The sequence below is a fragment of the Erinaceus europaeus genome, chromosome 17 (assembly GCF_950295315.1).
Source record: "Erinaceus europaeus chromosome 17, mEriEur2.1, whole genome shotgun sequence".
Classification (NCBI taxonomy): domain Eukaryota; kingdom Metazoa; phylum Chordata; class Mammalia; order Eulipotyphla; family Erinaceidae; genus Erinaceus; species Erinaceus europaeus.
This window is the reverse complement of record NC_080178.1, coordinates 9,999,168-10,017,697: the sequence shown is the minus strand read 5'-3', so window position 1 is coordinate 10,017,697 and position 18,530 is coordinate 9,999,168. Positions and strand designations below refer to the sequence as shown.

The following is an 18,530-nucleotide window of genomic DNA, read 5'->3' as shown; positions in this document are numbered from 1 at the left end:
GCCCCCAGTTCCCCACCTGCAGGGGAGTCGCTTCACAGGCAGTGAAGCAGGTCTGCAGCTGTCTGTCTTTCCCCCCTCTGTCTTCCCTCCTCTCTCCATTTCTCTCTGTCTTTTTTTTTTCCTCCAGGGTTATTGCTGGGCTCGGTGCCTGCACCATGAATCCACCGCTCCTGGAGGCCATTTTCCCCCCTTTTTGTTGCCCTAGTTGTTGCAGCCTCGTTGCGGTTATTATTGCCATTGTTGACGTTGATTTGCTGTTGGATAGGACAGAGAGAAATGGAGAGAGGAGGGGAAGACAGAGAGAGAGGGGAGAGAAAGATAGACACCTGCAGACCTGCTTCACTGCCCGTGAAGCGACTCCCCTGCAGGTGGGGAGCCGGGGGCTCGAACCGGGATCCTCACGCCGGTCCCTGCGCTTTGCGCCACGTGCGCTTAACCCATTACGCCACCGCTCGACTCCCTCATTTCTCTCTGTCTTATCCAACAACGATGACATCAATAACAACAACAACAATCGCAACAACAATGAAAAACAACAAGGGCAGCAAAAAGGAAAATAAATAAATAAAAGAGAAAGAAAGAAAACAAAAAGAGAGAGAGACCTTCAGTCCTGCTTCACCATTTGGGAAGCTTCCCCCCTGCAGGTGGGGGCCAGGGGCTTGAACAGGGTCCCTGCACACTGTAATGTGTACACTCAACCAGGTGCATGACCACCCAGCCCCTGATGCTGTCCTCTCTCTCTCTCTCTCTTCCTTTCTGTCTCTATCTTAAATAAAATAAAAGTGAAAAGAAAGAAAGACATGAAATGACCTAGCAAACACCCCAACACACACACACACACACACACACACACACACACACACACACACACACACAGACACACACACACACACACACCACCACCACCACCAGAACACACTAAACTACCCAGAGTGCATTTGGAGAACCAGTAGTGCCAGAAGCCTGTGCAGGTGTGGGGACTTTGCTTACAATCCACATCTCGGGCCCAGAGAGCTGAATGGAGAGGCAGGTGGGAACCAGGTAACGGTGCCACCACCATGTTGTGACTGTGCCTTGAAGGTTGGGGCTTGGGGCACTGGGGCAAAGGGTGCTTCTGCTGACTTCCTGTGAGTTAAGGCAGGAAGTCACTGTTTATTATTATTGTTGTTAATAATATTATCTTTTTTGCCACCAGGATTATTGCTGGGGTGTGGTCATCACATGACTCCACCATTCCTGGTGACCATTTTTTTTTTTTAAATATAAGTTGAGAGAAGAGAGAGGGAGTGAGAATTCTTCCCTGGGGAAGATGTTGGTTCCCTTACTTTGCCAGATCCAGGGGTGGGGTGCCATGTCCATCTGCTGGAATTGTTGGAAGCTAATGATTGGCTGGCATGGGGTGCTGAAGACAAGCATAACCCCATCCCCACCCACTGTCTCCAACTGCTCCGTGTCAACCTGACCCTCCGTTGGGACCTGGCTCAGCTGGCTGGAAGCTCGGACACCTGTTCTTCCACCTATCTCTGCTCCCCTTACCCTCTATTTCCCTCATTACACTTCCTTTAGAAGAACAGGAAAGGGAGTCAGGTGGTGGCGCAGCAGGTTAAGCGCATGTGGTGCAAAGCTCAAGCGTAAGGATCTTGGTTTGAGCCCCCGGCTCCCCACCTGCAGGGGAGTCGCTTCACAAGTGGTGAAGCAGGTCTGCAGGTGTCTGTCTTTTTCTCCCCCTCTGTCTTTCCCTCCTCTCTCCATTTCTATCTGTCCTGTCCAATGACAACAATAATAGCAACAACAACAATGACAACAATAATAGCAACAACAAGAAAACAACAAGGGCAACAAAAGGGAATAAATAAATATTAAAAAAACAACAACAGGAAATCTTCCAGTGGAGGGGATGGGATACAGAACTCTGGTGGTGGGGATTGTGTGTAGTTGTACTCCTCTTATCTTACGGTCTTGTTGATCATTAGTAAATCAATAATAATAATAATGAATAATGGTATTGGGTGGGAGAGACAGCATAATAGTTATGTAAAAAGACCTTCAAGCCTGAGACTCCAAAATCTCAGGCTCAGTCCCCTGCACCAACAAAAGCCAGAGCTGAGTAGTGCTCTGGTCTCCCTCTCTCCCTCCCTCATTGAAATAAAACCAATCAACTATTTAGAAGAATGGCACCAAATCTTTGCCTCAGGCTCTGCTTCTAGATCACACCGCTGAAGACACTCCCTCTCTTGCTTTTGGCCTGGGGAACACTCACCTGGCTCTGATGTTCTGTCCTTTCTGTCCTTCTCCACAATGATCTTTCAGCGGCTACCCTGTCTGCTGCTGAGCCCTAGTCCCATAGAGACACCCTGGAAGATCACAACATTCCCGGAAAGACATTAGACTTTGGATCTTTCTCCTCTTGGTCCCCGCCTCCTACTTTCTGCCCCAGGTGCATGTGAGCAGCCCAGGTATCCCTGACCCCCTCCACCTACAAACCCAGGCAGGTGGAAATCTTAGTTTCCACTCTCCTGGTTACACTCTTCTTCTCTGGGAATTTAACCTGTTTTCCGTGTGTGTGTGTGTGTGTGTGTGTGTGTGTGTGTGTGTGTGTGTGAAGATCACTGTAGTCTGTTGAGTCAGAGGTTGGAGCTTTTAAAAGACCATTTTCAGGGCTGGGCAGTGGCAGGTCTGCAGGTGTCTATCTTTCTCTCCTCCTCTCTGTCTTCCCTTCCTCTCTCCATTTCTCTCTGTCCTATCCAACAACGACGACAACAACAATAATAACTACAACAATAAAACAACAACAAGGGCAACAAAAGGGAATAAATAAATAAAATAAATAAAAAATAAAAAAAAAGACTTTATAAAAAAAAAAAGAAGAAGCCAGACCTTCCATCTTCTGCACTCCATAAATAATTTTGGTCCAAACTCCCAAAAAGGGGTAAAGATTAGGGAAGCTTCCCAGCACAAGGACCGGGTGGTGGTCCACCTGATGTGTGAGAACCAGTGATGGAGCCCCTGCCCCCCTTCCTGCAGGAGGGACACTTCACGAGCAGCAAAACAGGTCTGCAGATGTCTCTCTGTCTCTCTCCCTCTCTTTATCTTCTTCCTCTCTCAATTTTCGTATCTATCAAATAAAATTAAGTAATTAAAAAAAATACCTTCTCACAATCTGCCTTTTTCATCTCAGGCCACCCTCCCCAGCCCCCTTCCCTGCACCCATGGGCCACTGTCACCGTTGACCTGTGTTGTTATCTTCCAATCTGTGTCCCCAGCTATGCGCCAGCTCCAGGCTGGCCCAGCCCATGTCCCTGTGAGACTCCAGCCCCGGGAACCTTCCTGGAGTCCAGAAAACAATAATGTTGCTGCTCATCATGAAGCCACCTGGGGCTCCTGGGGCCACAGGCTGAAGTCCAGGTTCTCCTGCAAGGTGACAAAGTCCTGGAGACTCAGCTATGCTCCTGCATCACCAGCCAGGCAAAATCTCTGTGACATTCTCTGCCTATAGCGCTGTTCCCTTCCTGCTTCCCATGCTCCTCGGTGTCCAACTCAGCTTCCAAGCCTCTTTCAGACCTCAGTGCAGACGCCACTTCCTCCAGGAAGCCTTCCATGGTCTCAGGCTGCTGCTGTTCCCTTCTGGTGACAGCTGGACTCTGGTACAGCTTCTTACACAGTGTCACCTCCCTGCCCCTCAGCCCCTGCAGGCACACAGATTATCTCTCCCACTGGGCTCTTCTTTTGACACCTGTCACCAATTGCTGTAAACTTAGTGACTTAAAAATCACACATTTTGGGGGTCAGGGGGTAGCACAGCGGGTTAAGTACATGTGGTGCAAAGCTCAAGCACCAGCATAAGGACCCCAGTTTGAGTCCCCGGCCCCTCACCTGCAGGGGAGTCACTTCATAAGCAGTGAAGCAGGTCTGCAGGTGTCTCTCTTTCTCTCCCCCTCTCTGTCTTACCCTCCTCTCTCCATTTCTCTCTGTCCTATCCAACAATGAACAACATCAACAACAACAATAATAACCACAACAAGGCTACAACAACAAGGGCAACAAAAGGGGGGGGGGAAGATGGCCTCGGGAGCTGTGGCTTCATGGTGCAGGCACTGAGCCCCAGCAATAACCCTGGAGGCAAAAACAATCACACATTTTGAGTCGTCTCAAGTTGGGGTTCAGGGTTCTCCATTGCCACTTTCAAAAGTTGGAATCTTCATGAGCAGTGAAGCAGGTCTGCAGTCTTTCTTTCTCCCTCTCTATCTCCCACTCCCCCTCTCAATTTCTCTGTCTCAAATCAATCAGTAAAGGAGTCGGGTGGTGGCACTGCTGGTTGAGCTCACATGTAACTGTGCACAAGGACCCAGGTTCAAGCTCCCAGTCCCCACCTGCAGGACGGAAGCTTCGTAAATGATGAAGCAATGTTACAGGCATGTCTTTTTTTTGTTTCTCCTTCTCTAACCTCTTTTCCCCTTAATTTCTCACTGGCCTACCAAATCAGTGATGTTTAAAAAAAGGATCCATACAATCTATTATAAAAGACATTTGCAGGGGGGACCTTCATGAGTGGTAAAGCAGGTCTGCAGGTGTCTTTCTTCGTCTCTACCCTCCCCTCTCAGCTTCTCTCTTTCCTATCTAATAAAATAGAAAAGAAATGGTCTTCAGTGCCAAGCCCCAGCAGTAACTCTGGTGGAAATTTAAGAAAAAGAGGAGGAGCCGGGCTGTAGCACAGCGGGTTAAGCGCAGGTGGCACAAAGCACAAGGACTAGCACAAGAATCCCAGTTCGAGCCCCCGGCTCCCCACCTGCAGGGGAGTCGCTTCACAAGTAGTGAAGCAGGTCTGCAGGTGTCTATCTTTCTCTCCCCCTCTCTGTCTTCCCCTCCTCTCTCCATTTCTCTTTGTCCTGACAATGACATTAATAACAACAATAACTACAACAATAAAAAAAAATCACACTACTGGTGGGACAGAGTTTACGCTGGAGGCCCCCGGGTGTGTGTGTGGGGTTCTCCATCTTCTGTCCTTCCTCAGATTCTAGGAGATGTTCCTCCCTTGTCTCACGATGTCACTCCCACCCACACACCCATCTCCAAACCCAGCAACACAGCCTCTCCCAGCACCTCTCCCTGACTCAGATCCTCCTGCCAAGGACCTGCCAGATAAGCCAGGGTCATTGTCCCTCCCCAGGTCCTTAACTAATCACAACTGCACAATCCTCTTACATTCATGTGAGAGGACATATGCACAGGCCCCAGGAGTTAGAGCATGGGCATCTTGGGGGCCTGTTACCCTTCTTTCTATACTGATGGAACAGGTGGGGATCTCTCTTTCACCTTTGGACCCCCAGGCTGAGCACACAACTGGTCCATCTTCTGAACTAGGGTGTCTACTGGAGGACAGGGATTTGGGGGCTCTGGGGTATGGTTTGTTTTGTGTGAGAGGTGCTCATGGATGGGTGAGAATAGACAAGCAAGAGTTGGCAGTCACTGCAGCACGGATGGTATGTAACCCACTCCCCTCTCCTTTGCACGAATACTTGAAATTTTCCCAAATGAAAACAGCCATTACTGAAATAAGTCAGAAACAGAAGGATGAATATGTGATGATCTCACTCTCACGCAGAAGTTGAAAAACAAGATCAGAGGGGAGTTGGGCGGTGGCACAGCGGGTTAAGTGCACATGGCACAAAGCGCAAGGAGCGGCATAAGGATCCCAGTTCAAGCCCCCGGCTCCCCGCCTGCAGGGGAGTCACTTCACAAGTGGTGAAGCAGGTCTGCAGGTGTCTTTCTTTCCCCCTCTCTATCTTACCCTCCTCTCTCCATTTCTCTCTGTTCTATCCAACAACAACAACATCAATAACCACAATGTTAAACAATAAGGGCAACAAAAGGGAAAATAAATAAATAAATATTAAAAAAAAAAAAACAAGATCAGAGGAGAAAACACAAGTAGAACCTGAACTGGAATTGGCATATTGCACCAAAGTAAAAGACTCTGGGGTGGGTGGGGGAGAACACAGGTCCAAAAAAATGACAGAGGACCCAGTGGGGGTCATATTGTTATATGGAAGACTGGGAAATGTTATGCATGTACAAACTATTGTATTTACTGTCTACTGTTGAATGTAAAACATTAATTCCCCAATAAAGAAAAAAAAAGAAAACATCCATTATTATTGTTGTTGTTGTTATTATTACTGCTACTGCTACCACCAGGACTATCACTAAGGCTCAAAAGCCTACATGATAAATCCACTGCTCTCAGTGACCTTTTAATTTGGGAGAAGGGACAGAAACAGAGATAAATTGAGAGAGGAGGGGCCAGGCGGTGGCACACCAGGTTAAGTGCACATAGTACAAAGCACAAGGACCTGCATAAGGGTCCAGGTTTGAGCCCCCAGCTCCCCACCTACAGGGGGGTTGCTTCATAAGCAGTGAAACAGATCTGTAGGAGTCTGTCTTTCTCTCTTCCTCTCTACCTCCCCCTCTCCTCTCAAGTTCTCTCTGTCCTATCCAATAAAATGGAAAAACAAACAGCCACCAGGAGCAGTGGATTCATAGTGCTGGCACCAGGCCCCAGTGATAACGCTGTACACAAAAGAGAGAGGGAAGGGGAAGATAGAAAGACAGTGAGAGAAACCTGCTTCACAGAACACGGTTTCCCCCTGCAGGTGGGGACCTAGGGCTCAAAGCCCGGGTCTTTGTACATGGTGACATCTGCGCCCAGCAAGGTGAAGTGACTCCCCTGCAGGTGGGGAGCCAGGGTTCGAACCAGGATCCTTACGCCGGTCCTTGTGCTTTGCGCCACCTGCGCTTAACCCGCTGCGCTACAGCCCGACTCCCCGGAAGGTCTGGCTTCTATAGTTGTTTCTCCACTGGGCATGGGTGTTGGCAGGTGGATCCATACCCCCAGCTGTCTCTGTCTTTCCCTAGTGGCCCAGAGTTCTGGACAGCTAAGACTTTGGGACACATTGGTGAGCTTCCTCCTCCTCCTCCTCCTCCTTCTTCTTTTTCTTCTTCTCCTTCTCTTCCTCCTCCTCCTTTTTTTTTTTGCTTCCAGAATTATTGCTGGGGCTTGGTGCCTGCACTACGAACCCACCGCTTCTGGAGGCTATTTCTCCCATTTTGCTGCCCTTGTTGTTACCCTTGTTGCCATTATTATTGTTGTCGTTGCTGTTGTTGTTGGATAGGACAGAGAGAAATAGAGAGAGGAGGGGAGACAGAGGGGGAGAGAAAGACAGACACCTGCAGACTGGATTCACCACCTGTGAAGAGACGCCCCCTGGAGGTGGGGAGCCAGGGGCTTGAACCATCATCCTTAAGCCAATCCATGTGCTTTGTGCCATGTGTGCTTAGCTCACTGTGCTACCTCCTGATTGATCCCTTTTTTCTTCACTTTCTAAGTTAGGATTGCAGGAGGCTGTGTGATGAGAACTCCAGCCTTGATGTAACCCCACCAGGCCAGCTGGTTTGCACTGTGATGGGGATGGAAGCCCATGGCACAAAGCCTGTGCCCAGGACACCCCCACCCCATCCTCTGCCCCTCACCCCCTTGGGCTGTCATAGAGAGACAGTCATTCAGCTCTACTGGCAAATGCAGGACAACCCACAGACTCTCTGAAGTTGAGTCTCTGAAGTTCAAAACATGGCAATGGCAAGACCCACTGGAAACAGAAGCCATATTGTTAATTTCTCTGCACGGTGCCACCAGGTGGGACTTCTGAACCACAGGTGGAAGGGGGCTCTATGTTCCCGAGACCCGGCCCAGTCACATGGCAATGGACAGGGATGCCTTGCTCTGGCGAGGGGGGGTGCGTTACAGTGTACTTGTGGATGCTGTTGGGTAGATCATCTTCATCAAGAAAGAGACCAGCCGGGCTCGGCTTAGACCCAAGATTTCGGGGAGCCCCGGGGAGCCAGAAGGACCCTTTCTACCACCAGATTCAAGGCTCTCCTTTCCCAGTGGGAAGACCTGGGGCCTGCAGGACTCTCTTCTCCCTTCTGACGATTCTGGAACTTTGTGGACTCTCTGAGCTTGACAACTTTCTCCAGGTCTGAAGCCCAGGGCAGCCCCCAATTCTGTCTCCCTCCAGGGGGAGAGGGGCCCAGGCTTCTCCAAATGAGCAGAGAGAAATCAGGGCAGCACCCATGGACTTTTTGGGGAAGTTGACAAGGTCTTGGAGGAAAATAAACACACAAACAAACAATCACAAGGGGACATTTCATTCAGGGGCCACACTCTGTGAGCTGAGAGGGGAAGGACTGAGCGTCAGCTGCCCGAGTGACCCTCTACTCTGAGGACTCCTTAGGCACATAGGCCACATTGTCATAGGCGGGGGGTGGAGAGGCAGTGGGGCTCGGGATGCTGAAGTCTGTGCTGAAGGCGTTGGGCAGGAAGATCACAGGCTGTGGAGAAAAAGAAGAGAAAATCCAGTGAAACAGGAAACCCAGAAAATGGGAGAAGATATCTGCACACTGCACTTCAGACAAGCAGTTCATCTCAAACATCTAGAGAGAACTTCTACAGCTTAGCAAGATGAAAAAGAACAGTCCAGTAAAAAAGTGGGCAGGGAGCCAGGTGGTGGCGCACCTGGCTGAGCGCCCATGTTACCGTGTGCAAGGACCCAGGTTTGAGCCTCTGGTCCGCACCTGTGGGGGAAAGCTTTGCACTATGTGTGCTTGTCCTGGTGTGTCACTGCCTGGCCCCCCCCCCCCCCGAGGGCGCAGGGGCGGGGGATGCTTTGCAAGCGGTGAAGCAAGGATACAGGTGTCTCTTGGTCTCTTCCTCTTCATCTCCCCCATCCTCTCTGTTTCTGGCTGTCTCTATCCAATAAGTCAATGAAGATAATAAAATTGAAAAAAGTAAAATAAGAATAATCTAAAATTATAAAAAAGCGGGCCAAAGATATGAATGACGGTTCTCTAAAGAAGAGATACACATGGCCCACAGACATGTGGAAATGCTCCAATTCACTCATCACCAGAGAAATGCAAATCAAGGGGCCAGGTGGTGGCACACCTGACTGACTGCACATGTTCTAATGCACAAGGACCCAGCTTTGAGCCACTGGTCCCCACCTGCAAGGGGGAAGCGTTGTGAGTGGTAAAGCAGGGCTGCAAGTGTCTCTCTCAGTCTATCCCTCTTTTTTTTTTTTTTTGCCTCCAGGGTTATCACTGAGGCTTGGTGCCTGCACTAGGAATCCACTACTCCTAGTGGCCATTTTTTTCCCATTCTTTTCTAAATTTCAGAGAAATTGAGAGAGAAGGGGGAGATAGGGAGAGAGAAAGATAGACACCCACAGAGCTGCTTCACTGTGAAGTGACCCCCCCTGCAGGTGGGGAACCGGGGGCTCAAACCAGTATCCTTGCGGTTTGTACTATGTGTGCTTAATCTGGTGCAGCACTGCCTGGTCCCCCCCCCTCTTCTCTATTGCCCCCTTCTCTCTCAATTTCTGGGTCTATCCAATAAATAAAGATAATACAAAATTTTTTTAAAAAGGAGAAATGCAAAGGAAAATAACACTGAGATTCCACCTCACACCTGTGAGAATGGGCTCCATCAGTAAAACAAGAGAAGGTAAGTATTGGAGAGGGTGTGGAGAGAGAAACTCTACTACACTGCTGGTGGGAATGTACAACCACTATGGAGAACAGTATGAAAATGTCCTATGGTGGTCCGGGAGGCGGCACAGTGGATAAAGCATCAGACTGTCAAGCACGAGGTCCTGAGTTCACTCCCCAGCAGCACATGTACCAGAGTGATGTCTGGCTCTTTCTTTCTCCTCCTATGCTTCTCATTAATAAATAAATAAAAATTTAAAAGAAAATATCCTATGACCCAGCAATTCCACTGCTAGGCACAGACACCAAAGATATCATAACACTGATTCAAAGGGACTTATGCACCCCTGATGTTTCATTCATAGTAGCAAAAACCTGGAAACAACCAAAATACCCTTCAATGGATGATTGGATAAAAAAAAAAATCATGGGACATATACCCAACAGTGTACTATGCAGCAATAAACAGCGATGCTATTGTGTCCTTTGTGATGAAGTGGATGGAATTGGAGAAGATGATGCTCAGAGCAAGGAGGTGAAAGACAGCTATAGAGTGGTTTCATCAGATCCAGAATATAGACAATTGAATTTACAGATGTGAAATAAATGTTTAAAAAAGCAGAACAAAATGTCAGCCTACTTTCAAGACTGTGGGTGGTTATCTATGGAGGAGGGGATAGGGATGGGAGTGGTGGAGAAAGAAAAAAGAAAAGAGAAAAAAAAAAGATCCAGTAACAGTGTGAAAAATGGTCAATCTGGGGCCTTCAAGAAGGTGCGTGTTAGCGCCCCCTGGTGGATCGTCTGAGAACAGCGCCCTAGTAACTGCAAAAAGGAATCACAATAATCTCCCATTATACTGCTGTGTTAGTATTTACACACCTGGGGAGCAGCCAGAACAACAGACCTGCACCCCCAGACCCCAGAAGTCTCAGATTCCATACCCCGCACCATTACATGCCAGGAGTGAGCCATGAAAGGGGTATCTCTCTCTATGTCTCATGAAAATATAAATACATCTCTCTCTCTCAAAAAAAAATCTATACTGGGCAGGGGAGACAGGATCATAGTGATGCAAAAATACTTTTATCTTCAAGGCTCCAAAGTCACAGGTTCAATCCCCTTGTACTACCATAAGCACTGAGCAGTGCGCTGGTAATAAATAAATAAATAAAAATAAAAACAGAATAAATAAATAACAAAAAAATCTCTGTACTGTATCTGCTTGGATTCAATACTCCCATAGGACAAGCACTGAGCTCCCCAACCTCCAGCAACCATGGCACCATGCCCTTGCATTGGAAAAGCCCTTAAGATGGAGGTTCCTGGGGTCCTCCTCTCCCTCCACCCCCAGCCCCCAAGCCTCCCATGCTGTTCTGCTCAGATTTTCAGTCTTATATCCCTTCCCCCACTTTGCACCAAGCACTCCTCAAGCAGCAGCTCAGCCCAATGAAGGAGATGATTCTGGCCTCAGCCCAATGAAGGAGATGATTCTGGCCTCAGCCAGAAAGACCCCCCCTTCTGTCTTCAATCTAGTCTCCCCAAGCCCAGATCAGGCCGACCTTTTTTCCCACCTTAAAAAATTATTTATTTATTTATTTATACATTTAATGAGAGAGAGAGAGAGAGAGAGAGAGAGAGGAGGAGAGAGAGTAGAGCACAGCTCTGCTCTGGTTGATGGTGGTGCTGGGTATTGAACCTGGGACTTCAGAGTCTCAGGCATGAAAGCTTTTGGCATTACCATCATGCCATCTCCCCAGCCCCAGGCTGTTCTTTTCTCTTCTCTTCTTTCTTTCTTTCTTTCTTTCTTTCTTTCTTTCTTTCTTTCTTTCTTTCATTTTACAACTTGTCTGATGCCTTGGACCCACTAATTTTTTTTTAAAATTTTATAAAATGGTAATATTGACAAAACCATAGGATAAGAGGGGTACAGCTCCACACAGTTCCCGCCCCCAGAACTCCGTATCCCACCCCCTCCCCTGATAGCTTTCCCAGTCTCTATCCCTCTGGGAGCATGGACCCAGGGTCACTGTGGGATGCAGAAGGTGGAAGGTCTGGCTTCTGTAATTGCTTCCCCGCTGAACATGGGCGTTGGCAGGTCGATCCACACTCCCAGTCAGGCTGCCTTTTCTGAGGCCGCTGCCTGCCTCGTGGTCTGTGACTCCCCAGAAGCCTGTCTGCACCCCACGGCCGCCCCAGGCCCCTCTACCATCCATCGGTCACCATGCTCAGAGCCTGGCGGCCAGCGGTGCTGGCGCCCCCTTGTGGCCACGAGCAGCACAGCCCCGCCTTCCCGCCAGGGCGCAGGGTCAGGGGCGCCCAGCCCCGCCAGCGGACCCACCCGGAGGACCCCCACCCCCACCCAGGCCGGGGACTCACCGCGTTGGCCTGGGCGCGGGTGGCCTGGCAGCCGAAGTGGGTGGCGATGACGGCGATGAAGAACTCCAGGATGGTGAAGATGGTGAGGACGGCCAGGTAGCCCCTGCCCACGTCCTGGGGGGCCGGGGGGAGCAGCCATGGTCAGGGGGGGCCCAGGACTCCAGGGGGCGAGGCTGTAAGTCGCCGGGTCCTCTGGGTCTGACACCTCCCTTCACCAGGGCACCTGTGTCCCCTCGCACCCCCTTCTTCACGCTGAGACTCTCCCCCGCACCCCCAGACCGCTCCTCCTGGACCACTGTACACACACACCCAGTTAGTGACGCCGAAGTCCATGAGCAGAATGGCCGTCCCCGCGAAGGCCGCCATGGCGCTGAGGATGTTGGTCCCCAGGCTGCTCCTCACCTGCAGGATGGGACATGGCAGGAGGGGAGGAGGGGGAAGGAGGGAGGAGGAGGGAAAGGAGGGAGGAGGAGGAAGGAGGAAGGAAGAGGGGGAAACCCCACCCAGCCCTCCCCTTGCCGGGGTCCCTTGCTTTCCTCTGGGGGGGGTGTGGAGAACCCTGTAGCATCTTCTGCTTCCGGGATGCTGCTGGGCAGGGGTCAGCCCCTCACCCCCACCCCAGGCTCCTTGCCCCCCATGTCGGGCATCTCGAGGGAGAGGCGAGGGCTCTTTTCCTCCAGGTGCCAGGTGGGTCCTGTTGTGGCAAAGCCACACACCATGCAGGTGAGCTATCTTGCCAGACCCCTCCCCACCCTCCCTTTATAATGTCTCTACCCAGTAATAAATAAATAAATATTAAAAAAGGAATCAATCTTAAAAAATGGAATGTAAACAGGGCTGGGCAGTGGTGCACCCAGTTGAGAGCAGATGTTACCATGTGCAAGGACATGGGTTCAAGCCTCCAGCTCCCACCTGCAAGGGGGAAGCTTCAGAAGTGGTGAGGCAAGTCTGCAGATGTCTCTCTCTCTCCCCTTCTATCTCCCCCCTCAATTTCTCTCTAGTCTACCAAATAATAATAATAATAATAACAATAACACTATAAACAGGATCAGGACTCCCTGGCTGAGCTCTTGATGACTTTCTCCTGCTCACACCGAGACCCCAGCCTTGTGCCTGCTGTCTGTTCAGCTCATTGCCATCCAAACTGTCTCTGCAGTCACCCCTTCTCTGTCCTCAGTGCTCAGGCGAGTGAGAACTAGTGGGGAGGGGAAGCAGAGTGGAGGGAGTCCAACCCACTCCCTGGTCCCCAGTGGTGACTCACCAGGCAGTTGGTGTGGGTTCTTTCAGCAGCCACAGACAGGGACCCAGAGATGATGAACTGTGTGGGGAGAGGGGCCAGTGAGTTCTGGGGGGGATGCTGGTGGGGAACACTCTGCCTGAGCTCCTGGGGCCTTGGGTACGGGGCGGGGGAGTCCCTTGTTGCCACCTTTTCCGCCAGCCAGCCTGAGACCTTCAATTGATCACTTGGCAGATATAAAGCTGCTGTCACAGAGTCAGACAAGACCACAGGGTCCCCTGGCCACCTGGGGCTCATATGCTATTGGGAGAAGACAGTCTCTTAGCCAGGAAGCCACCCAGAAGTGCCACTGGGGACAGGAGCAGGGGCAGCATGACAAGGCAATCACTGCTTGGGCTCGGGTCTCTGGGCTGAGAAGCACGTGAGAAGACACAGCATACAGGGCGTCCAGGGGGCAGAGGGTGTGGGCATTGCGGTTTGGGGGATGGCCTCTGTGAGTGGTTCTTTATGGACCTTGGGTTGTAGAGACAACATACTGTTTATGCAAAAAAAAAAAAAAGTTCAATTCCTAGTACCACTATAAGCCAGAGCTGAAGATCCTCTCTCTCATTAAATAAAAATTAAGTTTTTTTTTCTAGAGAAGGAATGAGATTTGGCCTAGGAAGACAGCATAGACTCATACCTGAGGTTCTGAGATCCCAGGTTCAATCCCCAGAAGCACTATAAGCCAGAGCTGAGTAGTGCTCTGGTAAGAAAAAACAAAACGGGCTGGCCGGGTGGTGGCGCACCTGGTTGAGCGCACACATTACAATGCGTAAGGACACACGTTCCAGTCCCCAGTCCCCACCTGAAAAGGGAAAGCTTCACAAGTGGTAAAGCAGGGCTGCAGGTATCTCTCTGTCTCTCTCCCTCTCTCTATCTCCCCCTTCCCTCATGATTTATGGCTGTCTCTACCCAGTAAATAAAGACAATAATAATTAAAAAAGAAAAAAGAAAACAAAAAACAAGATACTCAATGAACCCTACACCAAGGTGCCCACACCCTGGGCACTGACACAACACACTGAACCCAGGCTGACCTCAAGAAGGGCTTATCTGGACAAACTTCTGACTCTCTCTTTTTTCTCTCTCTTTCTTTCCCCCTGGACACATCTCTTCCTCTCTCTTCCTCTCTTCTCTCTCTTTTCCTTGGGGGGGTTGAACCTGGGTCGCCAAAACCTCAGGCATGAAAATCCTTTGTAGAACTAGTTGCAGGTGAGAGTCACCAACTGGTGCAGCCTCCAGGTGCGGGCACTCAAACTCCGGGCCACTGGCGAGGGAATCCGATTTACACCAGAGGGAAGTAAAGTCTGGAGACCCAGTGAGCTGTGTGTGGGCTTCCCTGGTCCTAGGAGATGGAGCTTCAGCCCCGCTGGCCTGACTCCCCTCCAGGGAGGCTGAGAATGCTTGAGGGCTCCCCAAATGTGGGAGATTGCGAGTCTGCCATCTTCCAGCTGGGGGGTCTGGGCAGAGGACAATGGGTTCAGGGCCTCCAGAGCTGGTCAGGCCCCTCAGGGTCGAGAGAGAAGGGGAGCTGGGGCTCCCAAGGTGAAGATGGTGGATTCTGCAGACCAGACTTTGATTATGAGGTGCAGTTTAAGATTCAGGTGAAGCAGGTGGCTGGATCCACACACACACACCCCCCCCCCGCCTTTTTTTTTTTTTTGGCCTCCAGGATTTTTGCTGGGGCTCTCTGTGTCTGTACTATGAATCTACTGCTTCTGCTTCTGTGCCCATTTCCCCCCCTTTTTTTTGTATAGGACAGAAAGAAATTGAGAGAGGAGGGGGAAGATAGAGAGGGGGAGAGAAAGATAGACACCTGTAGACCTGCTTCACCGCTCGTGAAGTGACCCCCCCTGCAGGTGGGGAGCTGGGGGTTTGAACCAGGATCCTTGCACAGGGATGCTTTGTACTATGTTTGCTACTGTCTGGCCTTTCCACCCCATTTTTTTTTTTTTTCTGAGTGTGTTCCCCACGTCAGGTTGGAAGTTTTTAGATAGAAGAGAGGACTGGTGCAAACTTAAAAAAAAGGGTGGGGGCTGTGGGGGCCAGGTGTTGGTTCACTTGGCTGACTGCACATGTTACAAAGTGCAAGGACCCAGGTTCAAGCCTGCGGACTCCACCTGCAGGGGGAAGCTGCATGAGGAGTGAAGCAGTGCTGCAGGTGTCTCTCTTCCTCTATTTCCCTTTTCCTCTTACTCCCTCACTGGCTCTAGCCAACAAATAAATGAATAAATAAACAAATACAGGGCTTGTGGCTATGGGCTGGATTTAGCCCTCCCTCCTCTGCTTCCCCATGTCCCGGCACTCACGCAGGCTCCTCCCCAGAAGGGGACCCCGCCTTCGATGAAGAGCATCCCCACGTGGCCGCGACGGACCATGAGCAGCACGCTTCCGAAGCCCAGGTGGATGAGGCCGATGAGGATCTGCACGGTCTGCGGGGAGCGCGGGGCTCAGCGCGGCGGCAGGCAGCGCCACACCGCCCCCTGCCGGCCGCCGGGCAGATCACCTGCCAGCCCCTGGGAAGTGAACCCACACTCCGGACCTTCCTTGTGCTTCCCCCCTCCCTACCAGGTGACATCATTCCAACAACCATGAAGAAGTCAGTCTTAAGAAAGATACCCGGGGGGCCGAGTGGTGGCGCACCTGGTTGAGCGCACATGTTACAATGTGCAAGAACCAGGGTTCGAACCCCCGGTCCCCACCTGTAGGGGGAAAGCTTCACGAGTGATGAAGCAGGGCTGCAGGTGTCTCTTTCTCTCTCCTTATCTCCCCTCCCCGCTCAACTGGCTGTCTCTATGCAATAAATAAAGATTACAAAAAGAAAAAAGAAAGATACCCAGGGCTGGGGAGATAGCAGAGTGGTTGTGCAAAAGCCTTCCATGCCTGAGGCTCTGAGGTCCTAGGTTCAATCCCCAGCACCTCCATAATCCAGAGCTGAGTAGTGCTCTTAGAATAAAAAGAAAGTCCTCTGGGGGTGAGAGTAGGATCCGTTTTCAGGGGCTCCTCTGAGGTTTGAGAACTCCAGCATGTGATGATTCCATCTTTGTCCCCAGTCTCTCTAGCCTTTTCCTTGGACCAGTGCACATGGTGTGACCCCCAGATCCCAGCATGTTCAGTCAGAGCTCCAAGCAGGAGAGTTGTAAGTAGAACTTCCTGGTCAGGCCAGGGTGCAGGGTGCCCATTGCCAGCTGTGTGGCCTTAGACCAGTGACTGGGACCTGAGGAGCCTTGATTTCCTGATCTGTCCGGTGGAAGCTCTGATCCCATGTGACCAGGACAGAAGGGGGTGGTGAGTGCACTGGGTGCTCAGTGCCACCACCACAGCCACCATCGCTGCCGCCACTGTTTTCATTTCAAACTGTTTTCATCTTCCCCTGGGAGAAGCGGAAGCCAAGGGCCACACGGAAGGGATTGTCGACATATACAGATAGGTCTATCTGTCTGTCTGTCTACATCTCTCTCTTTAGCAATAGCAGTCATTTGGGGCTTGAAGGAATCACATGAAGTGAGATAAGCCAGAAAGAGAAAGGTGACTGGGAGATGATCTCACTCGTGGATAGAAGCTGAGAAATAAGAAGAGAAAGGGAAGCGCAAAGTAGAACTTGGACTGGGTTTGGTGTCGTGCACCAAAGTAAAGGCCTCTGGGGTGGGGAGGTGGGGGGACTTTCAGGTCTTGGTGCAGAAGGACCTAGGCTGGGGGTGAGAGTGTCTTGCAGAGAGATGAGAAATTGTACACATGTATCAAACCTGTATTTACTGTAAGCTATTACTTCACCAATAAAACTAAATTAAAAAAATATTTTATCACTATCTAGTAACCAAGTAAGCATCTACTTACCTATTATTATCAATTGTCTAAGCTATCATCGATCTCCATAAATATCTAGTATTGTCAACTAAGTTATCGTTATTATCAGTTGCCTGAGCTATCATCTGAAGTTGATATATAGATATAAACAGCTATCATTACTGATCAATTACCTACATATCTATCAATTGTGTAAGCTCTCTATTCTCTAGTTATTATCCAATCTATAAATATCTGTATTTAAATCTACTCTCTATTGAATCTGTCATCTGTTGTTTACAACCTAAAATATGTGTCCTGGGGGTCTGGTGGTGGCACAGCTGATTGAGCACACATGTTACCATGGGCAAGGACCTGGCTTCAAGCTCCTGGTCTCCACCTGCAGAAGGGATGCTTCCTGAATGGTGAAGCAGTGCTGCAGGTGTCTCTCTCTCTCTCTCTCCCTCTCTCTTTCCACTCAATTTCTCTCTGTCTCTGTCAAATAAGTAAATAAAATATATATATAAATAAAATCTATTCATCTATTCAATATGTCTGCCTAAATCTACTATATCTATCTGTCTACATATCTCTCCTCTACTTCTCTCTAGACTATGTCTATATCTCCTTTCTAATTCCTAAATCTACTTTTCTCTCCATCTACTGTCCAATGTCTTATTCCCTCTTAGAGACCAATATCTCAAGGTCATGTGAGATTGGACCAGATCTGAGAGGCCACCTTCTGTGGACAGTCAGCCCTGTGGGTGCTGTGCCCTCTACCCACCTCTGGACCTCTCTGCTCCCTCCTCCTCCTCCTGCACCTGGGGCTGCAGCCCCGTCCACCTTTTAAGATTTCCTTGAGCATGTCACTCTCATCCCCACCTGGAGGAAGGGGCTATGTCCTTGAGTGCCCATGAGTCTAGCTGTGCATGAAGGTTCAGGTACTGGGGTGCCCCCCACCTTTCCACCCCCGACAAACCCCCCCACAAGACCACCCCTGAGAGTCAGGTCTTACCCCTAAGGCTTTGGGCTCTCCTGTCAGGAAAGTCCCCACTGGCCGCAGGTCTGGCGGCTGGGAGGCCTGGGACACTTGCGCCCCCAGCGGCGGCTCCTGGAACTGCATGATCCCGGGTGGCTGGCACATGGCGGTGGGCAGGAGGGCTGGGGGCGCTCGGAGGCCGCTGGCGCTGCTGGGAGGGAGGACCACGAACACCCCATTGCTGGCAGGAGCCCCGGACATGGTGCCTGGAGAGCTGGGGGGACGGAGGCTGGGGTGTCAACAGCAAGGACGGTTACATGTGTGCAGTGCACAGGGCTGTGGCTGCCGGGCTTTGGTCGCCTGACTTTGGGGTGGGGAGCTCCACTGTGGACTTGGAGAGATGTCAGGGGCCAGGCAGGGGGTCTCTGGGGAGGGCAAGTCCAGACTTCACTTCTGGTCTCTGTAACCTACCCCGAGGCCAGACTCTTCATCTCAAGTGTATCACATGCAAAGCCTTTTTGCCAGAGAGGTCACTCATGGGGTGGGGCACAGGCCTCCACATATGTG

At 50.6% G+C, this 18,530-nt stretch overlaps 1 protein-coding gene across 1 annotated transcript; it reads right to left on the bottom strand.

Annotated features, from left to right (window-relative positions):
- Positions 1–8,235: 8,235 nt before the first annotated feature.
- Positions 8,236–18,245, bottom strand: MS4A15 (membrane spanning 4-domains A15). The gene is made up of 6 exons (XM_007519511.3): positions 18,000–18,245; positions 15,508–15,630; positions 13,181–13,237; positions 12,229–12,321; positions 11,920–12,033; positions 8,236–8,388 (listed from the first exon to the last, which is right to left on the bottom strand). The coding sequence occupies exons 1-6, from the start codon at positions 18,222–18,224 to the stop codon at positions 8,272–8,274; spliced, it is 729 nt and encodes a 242-aa protein (XP_007519573.2). The 5' UTR covers positions 18,225–18,245; the 3' UTR covers positions 8,236–8,271.
- Between the last annotated feature and the right edge of the window lie 285 nt (positions 18,246–18,530).